This window comes from Hydra viridissima, unplaced genomic scaffold (genome assembly GCF_058129835.1).
Source record: "Hydra viridissima isolate aposymbiotic clone 2 unplaced genomic scaffold, HvirCarnegie_v1 scaffold_2, whole genome shotgun sequence".
Classification (NCBI taxonomy): domain Eukaryota; kingdom Metazoa; phylum Cnidaria; class Hydrozoa; order Anthoathecata; family Hydridae; genus Hydra; species Hydra viridissima.
In genome coordinates, this window is record NW_028324301.1 from 14572110 (window position 1) to 14597480 (window position 25371).

Genomic DNA, 25371 nt, shown 5'->3' on the forward strand with positions numbered 1-25371 from the left:
TATATTTGCTTCCACGCACACTTTCTTGATGTCCTGCCAGTCTAATGAACTTTGGTGGGTCCTTTGAGCAAGTCCTTTATATTTCTTAATTATACCATTGATTCCTTCTGATTTTTCTACAGCCTTTGTTAAACAAGTGTTGAGCAGATGATCGGCACAGGTTAGATGATCACTGATCTCTTTGCTTTCCGTGATTGCTTTCTTCATGTTGGCTGCAGCATCAGTAACACCCACTTTGTAAAGGTCTTCCCTCTGAAGACCAGGAAATTGAGAAATCATGTGGTCTATTCCTTGTGCAAGCAAAACCCCTGTATGTCTCCCAATAAAGTTTTGGCAATCCAAAGATAAGTTTTTGAGTTCAAAGTCTTTGGTAACATAATGCAATGTAAGGGAGACGAAGGGATCACCATTTCTTGCAGTCCATCCATCTGTAGTGAAAGCTGCCATTTCGCAATGCGGGATGTCTCTCTCAATTTGCATTTTTACATCACGTCTTAGATTGCGATAAATCATTGGTAGCTTGAATTTGGATAAGGTGGTTGGACTTTTTAGGTTAGCGTGGGAGGTTATCAAGCCTTTTGTTTTTATTAATAGGACCAAAATATCTTCTTATGGTACTGGACTTATCAGCCTCTGCCTGAGCATTCCTCTTTTCTTGAAATTTCTTCTCTTTATTTTCGTTATCGACTTTTTGCATCTGGTAAAAAGATAGCGGATTGCAGGATCTGAAATAAAATAGTGGAATTATATATGTTTAAAAGGATGCGAATTACAATGTTTCAGTAGTAGATAGTTCATAAAAAATAAATACATGAACCACAAGACACATTAGTGTTTTTTTAAAAATTCTAAATAATTTTTTTTTTATCATGTTGCATTTTACCATGGACATATAAGAAATGGACGTGCAACCTATTGTTTTTTTTGCGAACCGTGCTCGTTGCGCATAGTTAGAAATCTTTTGTTTTAAGCAATAGAAATTAAATTATATTAAAGTCTGTCGGATTTAACGAAAATTTTTGGACTCGTCTAACCAGTCATTTCAACTTCCTCTCATTTATTAAAGATAACAGCAAAAGAACCAAGTTTTAAGCTTAATTTTATATAGATAGACATTCTTAATACCTTAAGAAATAACGCGGACAATGAAAAGAAATTGAGATCATTTGCTTGACTACCTTAGTACATGTATAACTTGAGATAAAATAAATAATACAAAAATCAAATTGTTTTGTAGCTACCTAGAGCACAATGGTTTCATGTCTAGGGAATTACTCCATCTATTATATTGCTGTAGACATCCAGTTTATGAATATTATAGAATTTTCTATTTTTATGTTTAACAACAGAAATATATACAGTAAAGGATAAATAACTTATACATAAAATGAATGTAAATACAATAAAGAAAAAAATAATTTGTCACAGTTTTAAAAAATTTAGCAAAGTCAATTTATGGCAAACCGCAAGAATAACTAAGTATTTAATATTAACATAACATGATTTACCAGCTATATATAAACTAATTTTTATTTGACAAAAACAAATGGGTTATTATGAGCTTATTATGACAATTGAAATAATATATGAAATATGAAAAGCGAAAACATGAAATATCTGACCGCATTTTGCAAGATAATTATAAATTTGAATAACTTTTTAAAAGGTTATGCTTTATCAAATGAATTATAAAAAAGTCTATAAGAAAATCACCTACTAAAAAAATAATGCATTAAGGAATATAAATTATGGAGCTTATAAAGTAGCCGAGGCAAAAAATGGCGACATGTCGGAAAAAATACTAAAAAAATACACAAAATTAAGGCTGGTGAATGAAGGACCAAGGAGTTGAATGAAACCAGATCTTAATAAAAAATTTAATTTAAGCTTTTTTATACTTCGCTATACTTTTTTTAGTCATTTTAAAATTATCCATACAGATCTATTTTATCATTGACAGACTTTGTTTACACGAAAAAAGTTCCCAAATTTACAAATATTTATCTTGAAAAAATGATGAAAATCTGTTCGTGCCGACAACTAATTTCCTTTACCTTGGTGTAATTTGTTTAGTAATTTGTCAACGCGTGAAGTAGTTACTTTATCCTGAAGTACAGTCTTATTAAACAAATGCTATAAAAGTTTAAACTAATACCACGTGATCAGAGGTTCTGTTTTTAAACTGTGGGCAGCCATTTTAATAGATTTTTTTGTTGACTGGTGAAAATTTAGAGTTAGGGCCTCTTTATATGGAAAGCGGGCTGGCTCGGCAAACGAGCCAGCCCGTTTACCGAGATCTCGACGTTGTCCTTATTTCAACTTAGGGTGGAATGCAAGAACCGAACTTCAAATTTGAAGTCGAACTTCAAACCTTAAGGGTGGAATGCAAGAACCGAACTTCAAATTTGAAGTCGAACTTCAAACCTAAAGTGCGACTTGAGCGAATGCACAAAGCGAACTTCAACTCAAGTCAGACTTGAAAACCGCTAAAAATAGACCTTTTTCAAGTCTGACTTCAAACCAGACTTGAGAGAGCAAAAATTCCTTCCGAATGCAAGAACCCGACTTGAAATTTCAAGTTAGACTTCAAATCTCAAGTCTGACTTGAACGGAATGCAAGAAGCGAACTTGAACTGAAGTCAGACTTGAAAAACGAGAATTTTTGAGGGTGGAATGCAAGAACCGAACTTCAAATTTGAAGTCGAACTTCAAACCTTAAGTACGACTTGAGCGAATGCACAAAGCGAACTTCAACTCAAGTCAGACTTGAAAACCGCTAAAAATAGACCTTTTTCAAGTCTGACTTCAAACCAGACTTGAGAGAGCAAAAATTCCTTCCGAATGCAAGAACCCGACTTGAAATTTCAAGTTAGACTTCAAATCTCAAGTCTGACTTGAACGGAATGCAAGAAGCGAACTTGAACTGAAGTCAGACTTGAAAAACGAGAATATTTGAGGGTGGAATGCAAGAACCGAACTTCAAATTTGAAGTCGAACTTCAAACCTTAAGCGCGACTTGAGCGAATGCACAAAGCGAACTTCAACTCAAGTCAGACTTGAAAACCGCTAAAAATAGACCGTTTTCAAGTCTGACTTCAAACCAGACTTGAGAGAGCAAAAATTCCTTCCGAATGCAAGAACCCGACTTGAAATTTCAAGTCAGACTTCAAATCTCAAGTCTGACTTGAACGGAATGCAAGAAGCGAACTTGAACTGAAGTCAGACTTGAAAAACGAGAATTTTTGAATTTTCAAGTCATTTTTTCAAGTCTGCTCCAGACCAATCTTGAAACCAAACTTGAAAAGAAAAACAGACCGCCATTATCATTTTGCTGATGCGTAACAAAACTTTACTATTACTATATAACTTATTACAACCTTTGCAAATATGAAAATGAGTCTTTAACAAGCAAAAGTAGTTACTTGGGCATATTGACGTAATTAATTTAGAATGTTACATTGTGATAGTATATTTGTCAATGAATTCATTACAGAAAACTGAATACCAACATTGTGAAAACGTGTGTCTTTTAAAACATCCTGTAACTCGTATGTAATGATCCAACATGTCATATTTTGATGCCATTAGAAATGTTTATTAGCTTTTTGAAATGTCGAACTTCCTACCGTTATAAAAGCTGTTGATTAAGGCACGTTTTTGTGATACAGTATAAAAGTAAATTCCATTTAGTAATAAACAGTTGCAGTTATACAAAGAAGTGATACATGTAAAAGGAGTAAAAGAGAATTCACGAGAAGAAGTAGTTAAAAAAAAATATGAAGTATTAATACGAAGTATTAAAAAAAACTTTTTTTTAAATGTTCAAAAATGAATCGGTATGAGCTGAATTTTAGAAGAAGAAGAAGAAAAAATATGCCAAGTCACATACCAAGGTTTATTATTGACAGAGCTAATCCTTTAGAAGTTTACCACGGTATAGAATTTAAAAGGTGCTACAGATTTTTCAAAAAAACCTTTTTAATATTAGCTAATGACATTATTAACAACAATGTTAACAACCGAGGGTGCCCTCTTTCAACTGTACAACAACTGGCTATTGCATTTCGGTTTTATGCTACTGGTTCATTCCAAGTGAGTAGATATTCAAGAAACGGTATCAGAAAATGGCACCTTCTTATTGTAGATTTTACATTACGTTTTTAAATAACAACATTTTATACCAACAAATGATTATAACAATAAATAAACTCTTTTAGAGAATAATAGGAGATTTGGAAGAGCTGAAACTCAACTGTTTGTCCAGTGGTTTAGAACATTTCAATTCGAATGGCTAACAAAAGATATCAGTACATAAAGTTTCCAACAGAAGCTGATTTTTTGATAATTTAGCAAAAGTGCTTATAAGTTTTCATGGATATCTGATTTTGCTATTTCATACAAACTTCAAACTTTTCTTAGATAAAGAAAATATTTATATTTATCAACCATTATTTAGATTTTACCAAATTCAAGGATTCCCAGGATGTATAGAAGCAATTAATGAACACATATTCCTATAATAATTCCTTGTGGAGAAAGTGCAGAAATTTATCGAAACAAAAAGGGATTTTTTTTTTGAATTGCCAGGTCATTGCAGGTGCTTCATGAAATTTTATCTGCTTATGTTCAATGGCCTGGAATTGTTCAGGATTCATTTGTTTTTGCTAACTCAGCTATTAAACAGGTTTTAGAAGCTCGCCAACATGTTCATGTTTCAGGTGATTCTGGCTATCCTTATAAACAATATTTAATGACACCTTTTTCTAACCCAAAAATGAAAATGAAATCAGATACAATTACAACTTGAGAAGTACACACATGTTGAATGTTGTTGTTGAATATTGTTTTGGTATATCAAAAAAAAACAATACCCTTGCATTAACATTCCCTTAGGAACAAAACTGCAAAATTCCATAGCTATAATAATATCCTGTTTTGTGCTTCACAACATTGCCCTTCTACAAAATGATTATTGTGGAGGCAATGAAATACAAAATAGCAATGAAGAATGTGGTGCTAAAGCATTCACTAAAGATATTTTTGCAGAAACAAAGCAAAAGTCAAATTTCAGACTTATTTTTTTTAAAAAAAAATTGTGTCTGATAATGGATAAAGGGTCTAATAACAAAAACATTATTTTCAAATATTTATACTACATATTATTTCAAAAGAATTACATTTTATATTTCAAAATAGTATTATATATGAAAAAAACAATTTCAATAAAAAATAAAGTGATAAATTCAAACATTCCAAAAACAATTTGGATCTGATATTGTTAGAAAATAATAATCCTCACATAGAATAATTCTGTTGTGTTGCTTTTTTAAAACTTTGTGAAAATTTTCACAGTTAAAATTTTCACAAAGTTTTGTTTGTATTGTTGCTTTTTCTGGAGAGAGTTTTTTTTATATCATCTATTTCTATTTGTTTTTGCATTAGTTCTTTATCAAGATCATGAATTTCATTATATTGCTTTTTTGTATTTTTTTTTATTAAGAGATTTTTGTTTAACGTTAAACTTTGTTCTTTTTCATGTGTTAATGAGCAAGATGCTATCAATGGTTTTTAAAAGTTTTCTTTTCTGTTTCTATAAGTGGCCCAATAATTTCAGAAGACCTGTCTCCATATGTGATCTCTATTGACTTACATATGTAAATGGTATACTTACATATGTTAATGGTATATATATGTGTAGGTATACATATATATATATATATATATATATATATATATATATATATATATATATATATATATATATATATATATATATACACACACACACACACACACACACACACACACACATAGTATTATGTAGTATTAGTATTGAGAAAACTAATTTTGTTTAAAGTAATTTTCTCAGTATTTTTAAAAAAAAAACCATTATTTTCATTAAAGTATTAGTAAAAAGATAAATAAAAATACATTGTAGTATAGTATCATCCCCAAAAAGCGTCAAAATAAGATTCTGCATTTTCTAGAACATTTCCATGTATTTTAATTCAAATGGAATCTGTTAAAATGGAGAAATCAAGAGAAATTGTCTTGATCACTTAAGTGGTACATATGACCAACCGTTGTTTACCAACAACTTAGGATTTGGAACTGAAAGTGCCAAGATGAATTTGTTTTTCTGATGAAAAATACATAGCAAGAACTTTTTTTTTTTTTACTGTTATAAACTTTTTATTTAATCGTATACTATACAAATATCATTACACGGAATTTGTTTCAGTAAAAGGTTTTTCCCGTAAAAAAAATCCATTACCGCTATTGGTTGCGAAGTGCATTTTCCGATAAACGCCCTAAATTCAACGCCTCGACTATTTTTCAAGTTCGACTTTCTCAAGCACGAACTTGAAATTTTCAAGTCTCGTTTACGCATTCGCTCAAGTCAATTTTTCAAGTCTGACTTGACAAAGTCGAACTTGAGATTTCAAGTCGAACTTGACTCAAGTTCGGTTCTTGCATTCCACCCTGAATTTTCAAGTCATTTTTTCAAGTCTGCTCCAGACCAATCTTGAAACCAAACTTGAAAAAAAAACAGACCGCCATTATCATTTTGCTGATGCGTAACAAAACTTTACTATTACTATATAACTTATTACAACCTTTGCAAGTATGAAAATGAGTTTTTAACAAGCAAAAGTAGTTACTTGGGCATATTCACCTAATTAATTTAGAAGGTTACATTGTGAAAGTATATTTTTTAATGAATTCATTACAGAAAACTGAATATTAACATTGCGAAAACGTGTGTCTTTTAAAACATCCTGTAACTCGTATGTAATGATTCAACATGTCATATTTTGATGCCATTAGAAATGTTTATTAGCTTTTTGAAATGTCGAACATCCTAGCATTATAAAAGGCTGTTGATTAAGGCACATTTTTGTGATACAGTATAAAAGTAAATTCCATTTAGTAATAAATAGTTGCAGTTATACAAAGAGGTGATACGTGTAAAAGGAGTAAAAGAGAGTTCATGAGAAGTAGTTACAATTACATGAAGTATTAAAAGAACTTTTTTTTAAATGTTTAAAAATGAATCGATATGAGCTGAATTTTAGAAGAAGAAGAAGAAAAAATAAGCCAAGTCACATACCAAGGTTTATTATTGACAGAGCTAATCCTTTAGAAGTTTACCACGGTATAGAATTTAAAAGGTGCTACAGATTTTCCAAAAAAAACTTTTTAATATTAGCTAATGACATTGTTAACAACAATGTTAACAATCGAGGGTGCCCTCTTTCAACTGTACAACAACTGGCTATTGCATTTCGGTTTTATGCTACTGGTTCATTCCAAGTGAGTAGATATTCAAGAAACGGTATCAGAAAATGGCACCTTCTTATTGTAGATTTTACATTACGTTTTTAAATAACAACATTTTATACCAACAAATGATTATAACAATAAATAAACTCTTTTAGAGAATAATAGGAGATTTGGAAGAGCTGAAACTCAACTGTTTGTCCAGTGGTTTAGAACATTTCAATTCGAATGGCTAACAAAAGATATCAGTACATAAAGTTTCCAACAGAAGCTGATTTTTTGATAATTTAGCAAAAGTGCTTATAAGTTTTCATGGATATCTGATTTTGCTATTTCATACAAACTTCAAACTTTTCTTAGATAAAGAAAATATTTATATTTATCAACCATTATTAAGATTTTACCAAATTCAAGGATTCCCAGGATGTATAGAAGCAATTAATGAACACATATTCCTATAATAATTCCTTGTGGAGAAAGCGCAGAAATTTATCGAAACAAAAAGGGATTTTTTTTTTGAATTGCCAGGTCATTGCAGGTGCTTCATATGAAATTTTATCTGCTTGTGTTCAATGGCCTGGAATTGTTCAGGATTCATTTGTTTTTGCTAACTCAGCTATTAAACAAGTTTTAGAAGCTCGCCAACATGTTCATGTTTCAGGTGATTCTGGCTATCCTTATAAACAATATTTAATGACACCTTATAAACATCCTTATAGACATCCTTATAAACAATATTTAATGACACCAATTTGGATCTGATATTTTTTGAAAATAATAATCCTCACATAGAATAATTCTGTTGTGTTGCTTTTTTAAAACTTTGTGAAAATTTTCACAGTTAAAATTTTCACAAAGTCTTGTTTGTATTGTTGCTTTTTCTGGAGAGAGTTTTTTTTTATATCATCTATTTCTATTTGTTTTTGCATTAGTTCTTTATCAAGATCATGAATTTCATTATATTGCTTTTTTGTATTTTTTTTTATTAAGAGATTTTTATTTAACGTTAAACTTTGTTCTTTTTCATGTGTTAATGAGCAAGATGCTATCAATGGTTTTTAAAAGTTTTCTTTTCTGTTTCTATAAGTGGCCCAATAATTTCAGAAGACCTGTCTCCATATGTGATCTCTATTGACTTACATATGTAAATGGTATACTTACATATGTTAATGGTATATATATGTGTAGGTATATATATATATATATATATATATATATATATATATATATATATATATATATATATATATATATATATATATATATATATATATATATATATACACACACACACACATAGTATTATGTAGTATTAGTATTGAGAAAACTAATTTTGTTTAAAGTAATTTTCTCAGTATTTTTAAAAAAAAAACCATTATTTTCATTAAAGTATTAGTAAAAAGATAAATAAAAATACATTGTAGTATAGTATCATCCCCAAAAAGCGTCAAAATAAGATTCTGCATTTTCTAGAACATTTCCATGTATTTTAATTCAAATGGAATCTGTTAAAATGGAGAAATCAAGAGAAATTGTCTTGATCACTTAAGTGGTACATATGACCAACCGTTGTTTACCAACAACTTAGGATTTGGAACTGAAAGTGCCAAGATGAATTTGTTTTTCTGATGAAAAATACATAGCAAGAACTTTTTTTTTTTTTACTGTTATAAACTTTTTATTTAATCGTATACTATACAAATATCATTACACGGAATTTGTTTCAGTAAAAGGTTTTTCCCGTAAAAAAAATCCATTACCGCTATTGGTTGCGAAGTGCATTTTCCGATAAACGCCCTAAATTCAACGCCTCGACTATTTTTCAAGTTCGACTTTCTCAAGCACGAACTTGAAATTTTCAAGTCTCGTTTACGCATTCGCTCAAGTCAATTTTTCAAGTCTGACTTGACAAAGTCGAACTTGAGATTTCAAGTCGAACTTGACTCAAGTTCGGTTCTTGCATTCCACCCTGAATTTTCAAGTCATTTTTTCAAGTCTGCTCCAGACCAATCTTGAAACCAAACTTGAAAAAAAAACAGACCGCCATTATCATTTTGCTGATGCGTAACAAAACTTTACTATTACTATATAACTTATTACAACCTTTGCAAGTATGAAAATGAGTTTTTAACAAGCAAAAGTAGTTACTTGGGCATATTCACCTAATTAATTTAGAAGGTTACATTGTGAAAGTATATTTTTTAATGAATTCATTACAGAAAACTGAATATTAACATTGCGAAAACGTGTGTCTTTTAAAACATCCTGTAACTCGTATGTAATGATTCAACATGTCATATTTTGATGCCATTAGAAATGTTTATTAGCTTTTTGAAATGTCGAACATCCTAGCATTATAAAAGGCTGTTGATTAAGGCACATTTTTGTGATACAGTATAAAAGTAAATTCCATTTAGTAATAAATAGTTGCAGTTATACAAAGAGGTGATACGTGTAAAAGGAGTAAAAGAGAGTTCATGAGAAGTAGTTACAATTACATGAAGTATTAAAAGAACTTTTTTTTAAATGTTTAAAAATGAATCGATATGAGCTGAATTTTAGAAGAAGAAGAAGAAAAAATAAGCCAAGTCACATACCAAGGTTTATTATTGACAGAGCTAATCCTTTAGAAGTTTACCACGGTATAGAATTTAAAAGGTGCTACAGATTTTCCAAAAAAAACTTTTTAATATTAGCTAATGACATTGTTAACAACAATGTTAACAATCGAGGGTGCCCTCTTTCAACTGTACAACAACTGGCTATTGCATTTCGGTTTTATGCTACTGGTTCATTCCAAGTGAGTAGATATTCAAGAAACGGTATCAGAAAATGGCACCTTCTTATTGTAGATTTTACATTACGTTTTTAAATAACAACATTTTATACCAACAAATGATTATAACAATAAATAAACTCTTTTAGAGAATAATAGGAGATTTGGAAGAGCTGAAACTCAACTGTTTGTCCAGTGGTTTAGAACATTTCAATTCGAATGGCTAACAAAAGATATCAGTACATAAAGTTTCCAACAGAAGCTGATTTTTTGATAATTTAGCAAAAGTGCTTATAAGTTTTCATGGATATCTGATTTTGCTATTTCATACAAACTTCAAACTTTTCTTAGATAAAGAAAATATTTATATTTATCAACCATTATTAAGATTTTACCAAATTCAAGGATTCCCAGGATGTATAGAAGCAATTAATGAACACATATTCCTATAATAATTCCTTGTGGAGAAAGCGCAGAAATTTATCGAAACAAAAAGGGATTTTTTTTTTGAATTGCCAGGTCATTGCAGGTGCTTCATATGAAATTTTATCTGCTTGTGTTCAATGGCCTGGAATTGTTCAGGATTCATTTGTTTTTGCTAACTCAGCTATTAAACAAGTTTTAGAAGCTCGCCAACATGTTCATGTTTCAGGTGATTCTGGCTATCCTTATAAACAATATTTAATGACACCTTATAAACATCCTTATAGACATCCTTATAAACAATATTTAATGACACCAATTTGGATCTGATATTTTTTGAAAATAATAATCCTCACATAGAATAATTCTGTTGTGTTGCTTTTTTAAAACTTTGTGAAAATTTTCACAGTTAAAATTTTCACAAAGTCTTGTTTGTATTGTTGCTTTTTCTGGAGAGAGTTTTTTTTTATATCATCTATTTCTATTTGTTTTTGCATTAGTTCTTTATCAAGATCATGAATTTCATTATATTGCTTTTTTGTATTTTTTTTTATTAAGAGATTTTTATTTAACGTTAAACTTTGTTCTTTTTCATGTGTTAATGAGCAAGATGCTATCAATGGTTTTTAAAAGTTTTCTTTTCTGTTTCTATAAGTGGCCCAATAATTTCAGAAGACCTGTCTCCATATGTGATCTCTATTGACTTACATATGTAAATGGTATACTTACATATGTTAATGGTATATATATGTGTAGGTATATATATATATATATATATATATATATATATATATATATATATATATATATATATATATATATATATATATATATATATATATATATATATATATATATATATATATATATACACACACACACACATAGTATTATGTAGTATTAGTATTGAGAAAACTAATTTTGTTTAAAGTAATTTTCTCAGTATTTTTAAAAAAAAAACCATTATTTTCATTAAAGTATTAGTAAAAAGATAAATAAAAATACATTGTAGTATAGTATCATCCCCAAAAAGCGTCAAAATAAGATTCTGCATTTTCTAGAACATTTCCATGTATTTTAATTCAAATGGAATCTGTTAAAATGGAGAAATCAAGAGAAATTGTCTTGATCACTTAAGTGGTACATATGACCAACCGTTGTTTACCAACAACTTAGGATTTGGAACTGAAAGTGCCAAGATGAATTTGTTTTTCTGATGAAAAATACATAGCAAGAACTTTTTTTTTTTTTACTGTTATAAACTTTTTATTTAATCGTATACTATACAAATATCATTACACGGAATTTGTTTCAGTAAAAGGTTTTTCCCGTAAAAAAAATCCATTACCGCTATTGGTTGCGAAGTGCATTTTCCGATAAACGCCCTAAATTCAACGCCTCGACTATTTTTCAAGTTCGACTTTCTCAAGCACGAACTTGAAATTTTCAAGTCTCGTTTACGCATTCGCTCAAGTCAATTTTTCAAGTCTGACTTGACAAAGTCGAACTTGAGATTTCAAGTCGAACTTGACTCAAGTTCGGTTCTTGCATTCCACCCTGAATTTTCAAGTCATTTTTTCAAGTCTGCTCCAGACCAATCTTGAAACCAAACTTGAAAAAAAAACAGACCGCCATTATCATTTTGCTGATGCGTAACAAAACTTTACTATTACTATATAACTTATTACAACCTTTGCAAGTATGAAAATGAGTTTTTAACAAGCAAAAGTAGTTACTTGGGCATATTCACCTAATTAATTTAGAAGGTTACATTGTGAAAGTATATTTTTAAATGAATTCATTACAGAAAACTGAATATTAACATTGCGAAAACGTGTGTCTTTTAAAACATCCTGTAACTCGTATGTAATGATTCAACATGTCATATTTTGATGCCATTAGAAATGTTTATTAGCTTTTTGAAATGTCGAACATCCTAGCATTATAAAAGGCTGTTGATTAAGGCACATTTTTGTGATACAGTATAAAAGTAAATTCCATTTAGTAATAAATAGTTGCAGTTATACAAAGAGGTGATACGTGTAAAAGGAGTAAAAGAGAGTTTTTGAGAAGTAGTTACAATTACATGAAGTATTAAAAGAACTTTTTTTTAAATGTTCAAAAATGAATCGGTATGAGCTGAATTTTAGAAGAAGAAGAAGAAAAAATAAGCCAAGTCACATACCAAGGTTTATTATTGACAGAGCTAATCCTTTAGAAGTTTACCACGGTATAGAATTTAAAAGGTGCTACAGATTTTCCAATAAAAACCTTTTTAATATTAGCTAATGACATTATTAACAACAATGTTAACAATCGAGGGTGTCCTCTTTCAACTGTACAACAACTGGCTATTGCATTTCGGTTTTATGCTACTGGTTCATTCCAAGTGAGTAGATATTCAAGAAACGGTATCAGAAAATGGCACCTTCTTATTGTAGATTTTACATTACGTTTTTAAATAACAACATTTTATACCAACAAATGATTATAACAATAAATAAACTCTTTTAGAGAATAATAGGAGATTTGGAAGAGCTGAAACTCAACTGTTTGTCCAGTGGTTTAGAACATTTCAATTCGAATGGCTAACAAAAGATATCAGTACATAAAGTTTCCAACAGAAGCTGATTTTTTGATAATTTAGCAAAAGTGCTTATAAGTTTTCATGGATATCTGATTTTGCTATTTCATACAAACTTCAAACTTTTCTTAGATAAAGAAAATATTTATATTTATCAACCATTATTAAGATTTTACCAAATTCAAGGATTCCCAGGATGTATAGAAGCAATTAATGAACACATATTCCTATAATAATTCCTTGTGGAGAAAGCGCAGAAATTTATCGAAACAAAAAGGGATTTTTTTTTTGAATTGCCAGGTCATTGCAGGTGCTTCATATGAAATTTTATCTGCTTGTGTTCAATGGCCTGGAATTGTTCAGGATTCATTTGTTTTTGCTAACTCAGCTATTAAACAAGTTTTAGAAGCTCGCCAACATGTTCATGTTTCAGGTGATTCTGGCTATCCTTATAAACAATATTTAATGACAACTTTTTCTAACCCAAAAATGAAAATGAAATCAGATACAATTACAACATGAGAAGTACACCCATGTTGAATGTTGTTGTTGAATATTGTTTTGGTATATCAAAAAAAAACAATACCCTTGTCTTAACATTCCCTTAGGAACAAAACTGCAAAATTCCATAGCTATAATAATATCCTGTTTTGTGCTTCACAACATTGCCCTTCTACAAAATGATTATTGTGGAGGCAATGAAATACAAAATAGCAATGAAGAATGTGGTGCTAAAGCATTCACTAAAGATATTTTTGCAGAAACAAAGCAAAAGTCAAATTTCAGACTTATTTTTTTTAAAAAAAATTTGTGTCTGATAATGGATAAAGGGTCTAATAACAAAAACATTATTTTCAAATATTTATACTACATATTATTTCAAAAGAATTACATTTTATATTTCAAAATAGTATTATATATGAAAAAAACAATTTCAATAAAAAATAAAGTGATAAATTCAAACATTCCAAAAACAATTTGGATCTGATATTGTTAGAAAATAATAATCCTCACATAGAATAATTCTGTTGTGTTGCTTTTTTAAAACTTTGTGAAAATTTTCACAGTTAAAATTTTCACAAAGTTTTGTTTGTATTGTTGCTTTTTCTGGAGAGAGTTTTTTTTATATCATCTATTTCTATTTGTTTTTGCATTAGTTCTTTATCAAGATCATGAATTTCATTATATTGCTTTTTTGTATTTTTTTTTATTAAGAGATTTTTATTTAACGTTAAACTTTGTTCTTTTTCATGTGTTAATGAGCAAGATGCTATCAATGGTTTTTAAAAGTTTTCTTTTCTGTTTCTATAAGTGGCCCAATAATTTCAGAAGACCTGTCTCCATATGTGATCTCTATTGACTTACATATGTAAATGGTATACTTACATATGTTAATGGTATATATATGTGTAGGTATATATATATATATATATATATATATATATATATATATATATATATATATATATATATATATATATATATACACACACACACACATAGTATTATGTAGTATTAGTATTGAGAAAACTAATTTTGTTTAAAGTAATTTTCTCAGTATTTTTAAAAAAAAAACCATTATTTTCATTAAAGTATTAGTAAAAAGATAAATAAAAATACATTGTAGTATAGTATCATCCCCAAAAAGCGTCAAAATAAGATTCTGCATTTTCTAGAACATTTCCATGTATTTTAATTCAAATGGAATCTGTTAAAATGGAGAAATCAAGAGAAATTGTCTTGATCACTTAAGTGGTACATATGACCAACCGTTGTTTACCAACAACTTAGGATTTGGAACTGAAAGTGCCAAGATGAATTTATTTTTCTGATGAAAAATACATAGCAAGAACTTTTTTTTTTTTTACTGTTATTAACTTTTTATTTAATCGTATACTATACAAATATCATTACACGGAATTTGTTTCAGTAAAAGGTTTTTCCCGTAAAAAAAATCCATTACCGCTATTGGTTGCGAAGTGCATTTTCCGATAAACGCCCTAAATTCAACGCCTCGACTATTTTTCAAGTTCGACTTTCTCAAGCACGAACTTGAAATTTTCAAGTCTCGTTTACGCATTCGCTCAAGTCAATTTTTCAAGTCTGACTTGACAAAGTCGAACTTGAGATTTCAAGTCGAACTTGACTCAAGTTCGGTTCTTGCATTCCACCCTAAGTGCGACTTGAGCGAATGCACAAAACGAACTTCAACTCAAGTCAGACTTGAAAACCGCTAAAAATAGACCTTTTTCAAGTCTGACTTCAAACCAGACTTGAGAGAGCAAAAATTCCTTCCAAATGCAAGAACCCGACTTGAAATTTCAAGTCAGACTTCAAATCTCAAGTCTGACTTGAACGGAATGCAAGAAGCGAACTTGAACTGAAGTCAGACTTGAAAAACGAGAATTTTTGAATTTTCAAGTCATTTTTTCAAGTCTGCTCCAGACCAATCTTGAAACCAAACTTGAAAAAAAAAACAGACCGCCATTATCATTTTGCTGATGCGTAACAAAACTTTACTATTACTATATAACTTATTACAACCTTTGCAAGTATGAAAATGAGTTTTTAACAAGCAAAAGTAGTTACTTGGGCATATTCACCTAATTAATTTAGAAGGTTACATTGTGAAAGTATATTTTTAAATGAATTCATTACAGAAAACTGAATATTAACATTGCGAAAACGTGTGTCTTTTAAAACATCCTGTAACTCGTATGTAATGATCCAACATGTCATATTTTGATGCCATTAGAAATGTTTATTAGCTTTTTGAAATGTCGAACTTCCTACCATTATAAAAGCTGTTGATTAAGGCACGTTTTTGTGATACAGTATAAAAGTAAATTCCATTTAGTAATAAACAGTTGCAGTTATACAAAGAAGTGATACATGTAAAAGGAGTAAAAGAGAATTCACGAGAAGAAGTAGTTATAATATGAAGTATTAAAAAAAAATTGTTTTAAAACGTTCAAAAATGAATCGGTATGAGCTGAATTTTAGAAGAAGAAGAAGAAGAAGAAGAAGAAGAAGAAATATGCCAAATCTCATTCCAAGGTTTATTATTGACAGAGCCAATCCTTTAGAAGTTTATAATGATATAGAATTTAAAAGGCGCTACAGATTTTCCAAAGAAACCTTTTTAATATTGGCTAATGACATTATTAACAACAATGTTAGCAATCGAGGGTGCCCTCTTTCATCTGTACAACAACTGGCTATTGCATTTCGGTTTTATGCTACTGGTTCATTCCAAGTGAGTAGATATTCAAGAAATGGTATTAGACAATGGTACCTTTTTATTGTATTGTATTCTTATTGTATTCTTATTGTAGATTTTGTATTATGTTTTTAAATAACACCATTTTATAACAACAAATAAAGTAATCATATACTCAAGTAACAATAAATAAAGTACTTCACATTTAAATTTGTATGATTTGATCTAATTAAGTACACTCTTTTAGAGAGTAATAGGAGCTTTGGAGGAGCTGAAAGTTAATCAGTCAACTGTTTGTCGAGTAGTTAAAAACATTTCAATTCAAATTGCCAACAAAAGATATCAGTATATAAAGTTTCCAACAGAAGCTGATTCTTTGATAATTCAACAAAGGTGATTATAAGTTTTCATGGATATTTGCATTTTGCTATTTCATACAAACTCTAAAATTTTCTTTGATAACAAAAATATTTATATTTGTCAACCATTGTTTATATTTTACCAAATTCAAAGATTCCCAGGATGTATAGGAGCAATTGATGGAACACATATTCCTATAATAAACCCTGGTGGAGAAAACCCAGAAATATATCGAAACAGAAAGGGGTTTTTTTCTTTGAATTGCCAGGTCATTGCAGGTCCTTCAAAAGAAATTTTATCTGCTTGTGTTCAATGGCCTGGAAGTGTTCATGATTCACGAGTTTTTTCCAACTCAGCTATTAAAGAAGTTTTAGAAGCTTGCCAACATGTTCATGTTATAGGTGATTCTGGCTATCCTTGTAAACAATATTTAATGACACCTTTTTCAAACCCAAAAAATGAAAATGAAATCCAATACAATTACAGTTTGAGAAGTACACGTATGGCAGTTGAATGTTGTTTTGGTATATTAAAAAAACGATTTCCTTGTCTTAGCATTCCCTTACGAACTAAATTACAAAATTCCATAGCCATAATTGTATCCTGTTTTGTGCTTCACAACATTGCCCTTCTAGAAAATGATCATTGGGAAGACAATGAAATACAAAATAGCAATCAAGAAGATGGCGCTGAAGCATTTACAAGAGATATTTATGGAGAAGCAAAAAGAAATCAAATTGTGGACCAATTTTTTTAAAAAATTTTTTTTGTTTGTCTGATTATAGATAAAAGTTATATTTGCATATTATTTCAAAAAAAAAAAATACATTTCAAATTAGTACTATATATCAAAAAACAATTTCACTAAGAAATAAAATAATAATTTAAAACATAAAATAAAAAACACCAGATCTGATGTCGTTTGAAAATAATTTTCCTCAATTAGAATAATTCTGTTGTGTTTTTTTTAATACTTATAACTGTGACAATTTTTTTTGGTAAATTTCCATTTTAATTTCATGTTCTTTTAGTTTGTATTGTTGCTTTTGCTGGAGTAAGTTTATTTTTATGTTAGCTATTTCTATTTGTTTTTGCATTAGTTCTTTATCAAGTTCATGAATTTCATTATATTGCTTTTTTTCGATTTTTTTAGAAAGAGATATCATTTTTAATGTTGAGCATTGTTCTTTTTCATGTGTTAATGAACCAGATGCAATCAAAGGCTCAGTAAAAGTTTTCTTTTCTGTTTCTATGATTGGCCCAATAGTATCAGAAGTCCTGTCTCCATATGTGATCTCCATTGACTCGTTCGGAATACCTATATAAATAAATAATATATTTAAATGATGAAAAATGTGTGTGTATATATATATATATATATATATATATATATGTATGTCTATATATGTGTGTGTGTGTGTGTGTATATATATATATATATATATATATATATATATATATATATATATATATATATATATATATATATATATATATATATATATATATATAGTTTTAGCATTGAGAAAACCAAGTTTGTTTAAAATAATTAGTTTTGTCAGTATTTGTAAAAAACCTTAATTTTCATTAAAATTTAAGAAAAAAGATAAAATTGAAAAATAAAATATGAAATTAAAAAAATAAATAAATATATAGTATTAAAAAGAAATAAAATTAAAAAATAAAATAAAATTACATTGCAGTATAGCATCATCCCCAAATGGTGTCAAAATAGGATTCAATGATTTTGGTGGTAATATCTGCAGAACGCTTTCAATTTCCTGTGACGGAACAGGAGTTTGACTAGGACCTCCGCCAGTTTTGTTTAGCTCTTTTCTTTCACTAAAATCCAAAGAATTGGTTAGAAAAACCCCATATTATTAACTTTAAAGTAATATCGACAAGAAAACATGTTGTAAAAGTCTGACAGAGAGAAGTCCAGCACTGTATAAACTTTACTGGTAACCATACAGTTTGGACAAGAAAATCATTGTCCCACAATTCATATTTTAATAACATTTTTCGATATAAATAACGTTTGCTAAATGTACACAAGACTTCTTTTAGATGTCTAAAACATGTCTTATGTTTACTGGGTGCTTGCCTATAAAAATAATCTTTGTTTTTTTTTCTTTATTTGGTACTTACAAATCAACAAATTGTTTTGCTTTTTGCTTTGAGTTCATCCAGCATTTCTTTAGTTCTTTTTGATCTCTTTTAACTCCGATGCCTTGGCTGTTGAATAATTGCGTTATTTCTTCCCACAAAGATTTTTTTTTTTTAAGGGAGACATTATCCGTTTTCTTTTCTTCGATGTCTTTGTAGTCTTTGATTATATTGATCAAAAGTGATTTTTCTTGCTGACTGAAAATTCGTCTTTTAGAATTCATTTTACAAATATTTACAAAGTAAGCAAAAAGTCTATAGTGGATATGCATTTTGAAATTTTTGTTCTTTTATATGATGAGCAATTCCGATCATAAATATTTACGACAAAATTTTCATTTTGATAAAAGGAAACAGAATAGGCAGTAAACAAAAAAACAGACTATAATAACACATTTATTTGTTATCTTTTCCTTTTCACTGCTTTAAAGTTGTAAAAGTGTCATGATTAACTAAACTAATACCTGTAGTTAAATTGTAATTTATATTGTCATATAATTTATATATTGATCGTATATTATACAAATATCATTAAACGAATTTGTTTCAGTAAAAGGTTTTTCCCGTAAAAAAAATCCTTTGCCCCTATTGGTTGCGAAGTGCATATTCCGATAAGCGCCCAGAATTCAACGCCTCGGCTATTTTTCAAGTTCGACTTTCTCAAGCACGAACTTGAAATTTTCAAGTCTCGTTTACGCATTCGCTCAAGTCAGTTTTTCAAGTCTGACTTGACAAAGTCGAACTTGAGATTTCAAGTCGAACTTGACTCAAGTTCGGTTCTTGCATTCCACCCTTAATTTTATTTTGCGTTTATATGAATAAACAAACTAGCCCGGATCGCTATCCGGGCCAGCTCGTTTATTCATATAAACGCAAAATTTTTCGAAGCCAGTTTTGGCCTCTCAAGAAGGCGGCGGATACAACGAACGGCTATATGAAAATTAAGAAACTAATGATAATCAAATTTTATATCTTAAGCTCAAATATTGATAAGTTTCAAATAAAAATCTATTTTTTTGTTTAGCATAAGACTTTTTCATAAAAATAACGGAATATTACATAATTACATAAACTTCAAGTATAAATATTTTTTTATTTAACAAAACATATTCTTACAATAGCTTGTTGTATGTTAACTTTCTGCTTTTCGTTTTTTAGAATAAATATGAGCCCATAATTATGAAAGTGGTCTAAGTCATATTTCTTATTTCGAGATATTTAATGATTCGCATTTGAATAAATTAAAAATTCCGTATAACGTTGTAATTACAACTACTTTTTAAAGGTTCATTTTTGACGATATCGTAAAAATTACATTGAATATATTTAGTTTAAAATCATGTCGTGTGAAATAAGTGATAAATTCATTTTTTTTTTAATTTTGACTTAGACCACTTTCATAATTATGGGCACATATGATAAAATACAGATTCTCAGTAAAACTAAGTAGGAGTTTTAATTTTAGTTTGTTTCAATTTAGTTTGTTTAATAGTAGTGAAGAAAAAGTATTTGTTTACTTGTGCAGAAATCTCAAATTTAAAATAATTAGCATTTGCAGTATAACTTACGTATCTTTTAGTTCTTAACTACCCAATGCTTGTGCTAGAAGCAGGGGCCTGTACAGGAATTTTTTTGGATAAGTCGCAATTTTAACCCCTTCCCAAAAATGTTAAATCTTAGCATCTCCCCCCCTTCCTCATTGAGAAACGCATATATGAGGTAAGACGGCTTAGTGTATGTACAAACGTAAGTCCGAATTTAATTTTTAGTGTTTAAAACCCTTACTTTCTTTTTATATTGTTCAAAATGCAAGTAATTAAAAAGATACACAGCTTTGTATAAAACAATTGGGGATGTCCATTGATATATTTTAATATATGCTTGTTGTTAACTGTAGTCTTCTCCTCCTGATGATAAATATCAAAAGAATTTGACTAAAACTTTACTAAGGGTGTAATTGAAATGGAATTCCGGAATTTGTTCTCTAAGAAATAATAACTTTTATTTTTTTTAAATTAACAAAAGAAAATATTTAAAAAATGAAGTACTTTATAACTTAATAAAAAAGGTATGTCCATTCAAGTTTTTTATTAATTTGTTTAAGTCAAAAATTAAAACAACCTCCGTTTAATATATAAATCGTTTTTTAATAAACTTTAGACCGTTTTCGATTTGAAAAGCGCTATAATAAAATACCAAATCGTAAATCTAACTGTTATCCCGGATTAATAACTTCTTACCATCCGTTCGAACAATTAACCTTGTATAGTTTGCTTAATTATTGCTTTAGTTTGCTATAATTATTCGCTCTGTTTGCTTTTATCTACCGACGCATCATATTTATTCAAAATATTGAAGTTGTGAAAAAATATATAAAGATACATATTTTGGGTATGTCCACCGACGTAGCAGACATCCCCTAGACACGCCCTGAGAAGGTTAGTAGCACAACTGCATGTTGCGTTATTGAAAATATAAAATTTGTCAAAATTGTAGGTAGACACCACTGCCGCTTACCATTCAGTTGTGTTATCAACCTTCTAGCACACTGTATTGGGTAACTAAGAACTAAAAGGTACATAAGTTATACATAAATATTAATTTAATCGTAAATTGCACATAAAAAAATTATATCGACTATTTTGAACTTTAACATTTAAATTAATTTCTTTAATTGTCTAATTTTTTTAAAACCATTTCATTTCTATAAACTTTTTAAAAATTTGTTTCATTGTCTTGTTTTTCTTTCAAAACTGTTTAATTATTTTCTTTCATATTACAATAGTCTTATTAGATGTACATCGGTTCACCGCTAAGAGCTCTGATCGCCACCATCTTGGAAGGCCAATTTTTGCTTCAATATTTTTTCGAAAACAACAATAGAATACGCTATCTAGTTATATTTTGAGATCAGTGGTTTAAAATATACTAAATTATAGTAAGAGTAAAACACTTACTTTAAATGAGCTTTAACTCCACTGGTGCTACCTTGAGACAGCTTAATCACTTTTTTGCACTTATTGCACTCAGCAAATCCTGATTTTCTGCCAGCGCCAGAGATGTTATCCTCTTCTCTGTCTAGCTTGGTAAAATAAATAAAGAGACATTGTTTCTTGAAGTTGGTTTGATTCGGTAGTGATTTTGGTATACTAATCAGATCACTGAAGAACTTTGAGGTTGTTAGTCTTTCTTGACTTTTGTCAAGCTTATATAGGAGACTAATTTAATTTTAGAGGGTAATTAATTATTTAACAACTATCTGACTTGATAAAAACAAAGTAATTTTTTACCATAATAATTACCGCTTATACAAACTTTTATCACAATTTACCGAAATTACCGATTTTTACCGCTTTTACGCAGTTTTACCGTATTTACGCAATTTTACCGTTTTTACGCATTTTTACGCATTTTACGCATTTTTACGCATTTTTACCGATTTTACGCATTTTTACGCAATTTTACCGTCTTCTGTTACAAGAAAGCGTAAAAATGCGTAATACGCATTTTTACCGCATACGGTAAAAGTGCGTAATACGCATTTTTACCGCACTGCGGTAAAAATGCGTATTACGCGTTTTACCGCATTTTACCGCATTTTACCGAAATTTTTTTACCGCCGGTGCGGTAACGCCGATGCTTACTGGAATATTTATTTTACTTTTATTTATAATAAAATACTTATGTTATTTCCTTTTTTTATTTAACATGAAAGTATAAGTTAGAGACTAAAAATGCCTGTAACCCCTAAAAAAGATAAACTGATATATCAGACTTAAATAGAGACTTAAAACTGATATATCAGTTTTAAATATCAAAAACTATCGGTTTTATATCTTTTTAATCAAAAATCGAATTAGTCCGGATAAACCAACTAAAAAACCGGAATGAAACCGGTTTTAAAAAAGACCGGACTTTTTTTATAAATAAATATAAAAACAAACAATTTCTCATAATTGATGCTTTGTTAAAAAAATTACTTCAAAATGTTAAACAGTTCTCTAGTTATAAGGCTATTTCCTTTTTTCCTATCAGCGCGGAGTGTCGAGGTGCGGTGTGTCGGGATGGTTCCGGTACGGACCGAGAGTGAGGAGTGAGAAACGTTTGCTTGTTGATTTTGAACTGATGATATTTTTATAGTGGTTACAACAAAATATAGTTCTGGTATTCTTGTAAAGCAGTAGTATTCTTTTTTTAACGTATTTATAACAACCACATACACATACATCAAAAAAGCATAAATAAACGTGTGCAAACAAAAATTCTAAAAATGATGCAAGAAAATTTAAAAAGATACAAAATATATATTTACAAACAATACTCTTTACCTTCTTCTTTTTTTTTTTTTTTAATAAGAACTGTAGTCCTCATAACAAAATTTAACCTTTACATACAATAACATGAAACATGCCATTCAGTGTTGGCACAAAATTTTCATTTATTTTTCTAAATTTTCTAAAAAAGAACAAAAATGGTTAATAGCATCACAGAAATTTCAAAGTAGCAATAAGCCTTTTATGGAAATAGCATTAGCATAACTTTAAATAACATCCATACCCCTATTTTCCTTCTAAAAAATAAAATAATAAAAATAAAACTGCTAAAAGAAAAACTAAAACAAACAAAATATTTGAAGCATTAAACAAAACGATTTAAAAAATTAAAATCCTTTCTACTTTATTTAATAAAAATGTATATATAGCTATTTCATATACTTACTTCAATTGTAATATGATGTTAACGATGATTATTTATCTGGCGCTACTACACTTTCTCCCTCCCCTCCCCCCCCCCCCTAATTTTATGTTTGATTCTGATAGAGAATTTTATGCTGATTAAGAATTGTATAAAAACATAGGTCTCAAAATCAATGGAAAGTGCTCTAATCTGAAGTTGAAAGTACAAAAGTATACCACAAATCGCTAATATTCGCATCTTGAATAGACCTTTTCATAAAGCATTCCGTGAAAACGAGGCAGTGTTTGTAACAATCAAAACAAATCAACGATATTTAAAAATAGCATTATCATCTGGGTTGCAATGTGCTTCTTATGAATATTTTTCATATAGCTATGATTTTGTAGATGGATTTAGAGTTCCAACAAATATTAGTTTTTTCACATTTCCAGCCAAAACTGGAGATAAGAATATTTGGTGCAACTTGTAAAAAGACAAGAAAATAAAGATAATTTCAAAATAACAAAATCTACTCGATTATGTCAAAAGCATTTCTTACAAGAAATGATCCATAGAACCCCATAGAAGTGGTACACGGATAAGACTTATAAAAGATGCTAGGCCGATATTGCACTTATGGAATAACTTTTCAGTAGCAGATACATCTAGAAAACCACCAAGTTTCAGTCAATGTTTAAAGAAAATATGCAGGCCTCAACTTCAAAATTTCGATGACGATTCGTCTGCATCAACATTTTTGTTACCGCCGCTAAATGAAGTAAATTCCTCTTTATCAACATCATTTTTAATGCCAGTTATAGAAATAGATTCTTCTTTATTGCTCATATATGAACTGGAAAAGGAGAACCACATATTAAAGGTTGATTTAGAAAGGAGCAATGAATTTTTAGGTGTACGTTGCATTTGTTTCTTTGATCATATTATGGAAAATGATGAAAGTTGTAATCATTATACTGGTTTTCCATCAATTAACATTTTAAAAGTTATTTTATAATTTTTAGACCCTGGTGAAAATGGAAGAAACAATTTTATACAACAACCAAAAAACAAAAATAAGTTCATCCACCGGACATCCAAGAGCATAAAAGCCACTTGATGCATTTATTTTAACATTGAGTCATTTACACAGGAATTTCGATCTTCGTCATTTATCGTTTTTATACAATATTTCAGAAGGAACAGTCTTAAATACTGTAAATACATGGAAAAATTTTATGTATATAAGACTTGGATCAATCTGTATATGGCCTAGTATGGAGCAAATTACGAAAACAATGCTGCAATCAATGAAGGAAAAGTTCCCAACTGTAAAGTATATCATTGATTGTGTAGAGTTTAAGGTGGAAACACCATCTAAATTATTAATGCACAAAATTATGTATATAGATTACAAAAGTCACACAGCAGTTAAAGTTTTAGTAGGAATTACACCTGGGGGAAGATTTACATTTATTTCAAATGCCTACCCAGGGAGTATTTCTGATAAAGAAATTGTAATTAAAAGTGGATTTTTAAGTCAAGCATTATGGAATCCAGGTGAAAGTGTAATGAGTGACCATGGCTTTACATAAGCTGAATACCTTAGACTACTTGGCGCTAATCTTGTTTTACCATCATTTTTAAGGGGTAGAGAACAATTTACTATTGAGGAAACAGTTCAAACAAATTGCAAATGAAAAAATCCATGTGGAGAGAATGATACATAGGTTAAAGTGTTATCATATATTTGATTATGTTACCCTTATAAATATAATGGGTTCTTTAAATCAAATTATTTCAGTAGATGCTTTATTGTCAGATTTTCAAGATCCAATTATCAAAAATTAAATTGAACAGCTAAGCTAATTTAAAAGCATTTAAAAT

General features: G+C 29.2%; 2 protein-coding genes and 1 pseudogene across 2 annotated transcripts; 2 read left to right on the forward strand and 1 right to left on the reverse strand.

Moving 5' to 3' along the window:
* Positions 1–16101: 16101 nt before the first annotated feature.
* LOC149892138 (uncharacterized) lies at positions 16102–16681 on the forward strand. Its single transcript, XM_090078064.1, has 2 exons — positions 16102–16320; positions 16532–16681. Exons 1-2 carry the CDS (start codon positions 16102–16104, stop codon positions 16679–16681), a joined length of 369 nt encoding a protein of 122 aa, XP_089934190.1.
* A 937-nt stretch (positions 16682–17618) lies between these two features.
* Positions 17619–19347, reverse strand: LOC145188344 (myb/SANT-like DNA-binding domain-containing protein 3). Its single transcript, XM_090079985.1, has 3 exons — positions 18793–19347; positions 18341–18486; positions 17619–17962 (listed from the first exon to the last, which is right to left on the reverse strand). The coding sequence occupies exons 1-3, from the start codon at positions 19080–19082 to the stop codon at positions 17619–17621; spliced, it is 780 nt and encodes a 259-aa protein (XP_089936111.1). The 5' UTR covers positions 19083–19347.
* A 4535-nt stretch (positions 19348–23882) lies between these two features.
* On the forward strand, positions 23883–25079 carry LOC149892139 (uncharacterized; annotated as a pseudogene).
* The last annotated feature ends 292 nt before the right edge of the window (positions 25080–25371 follow it).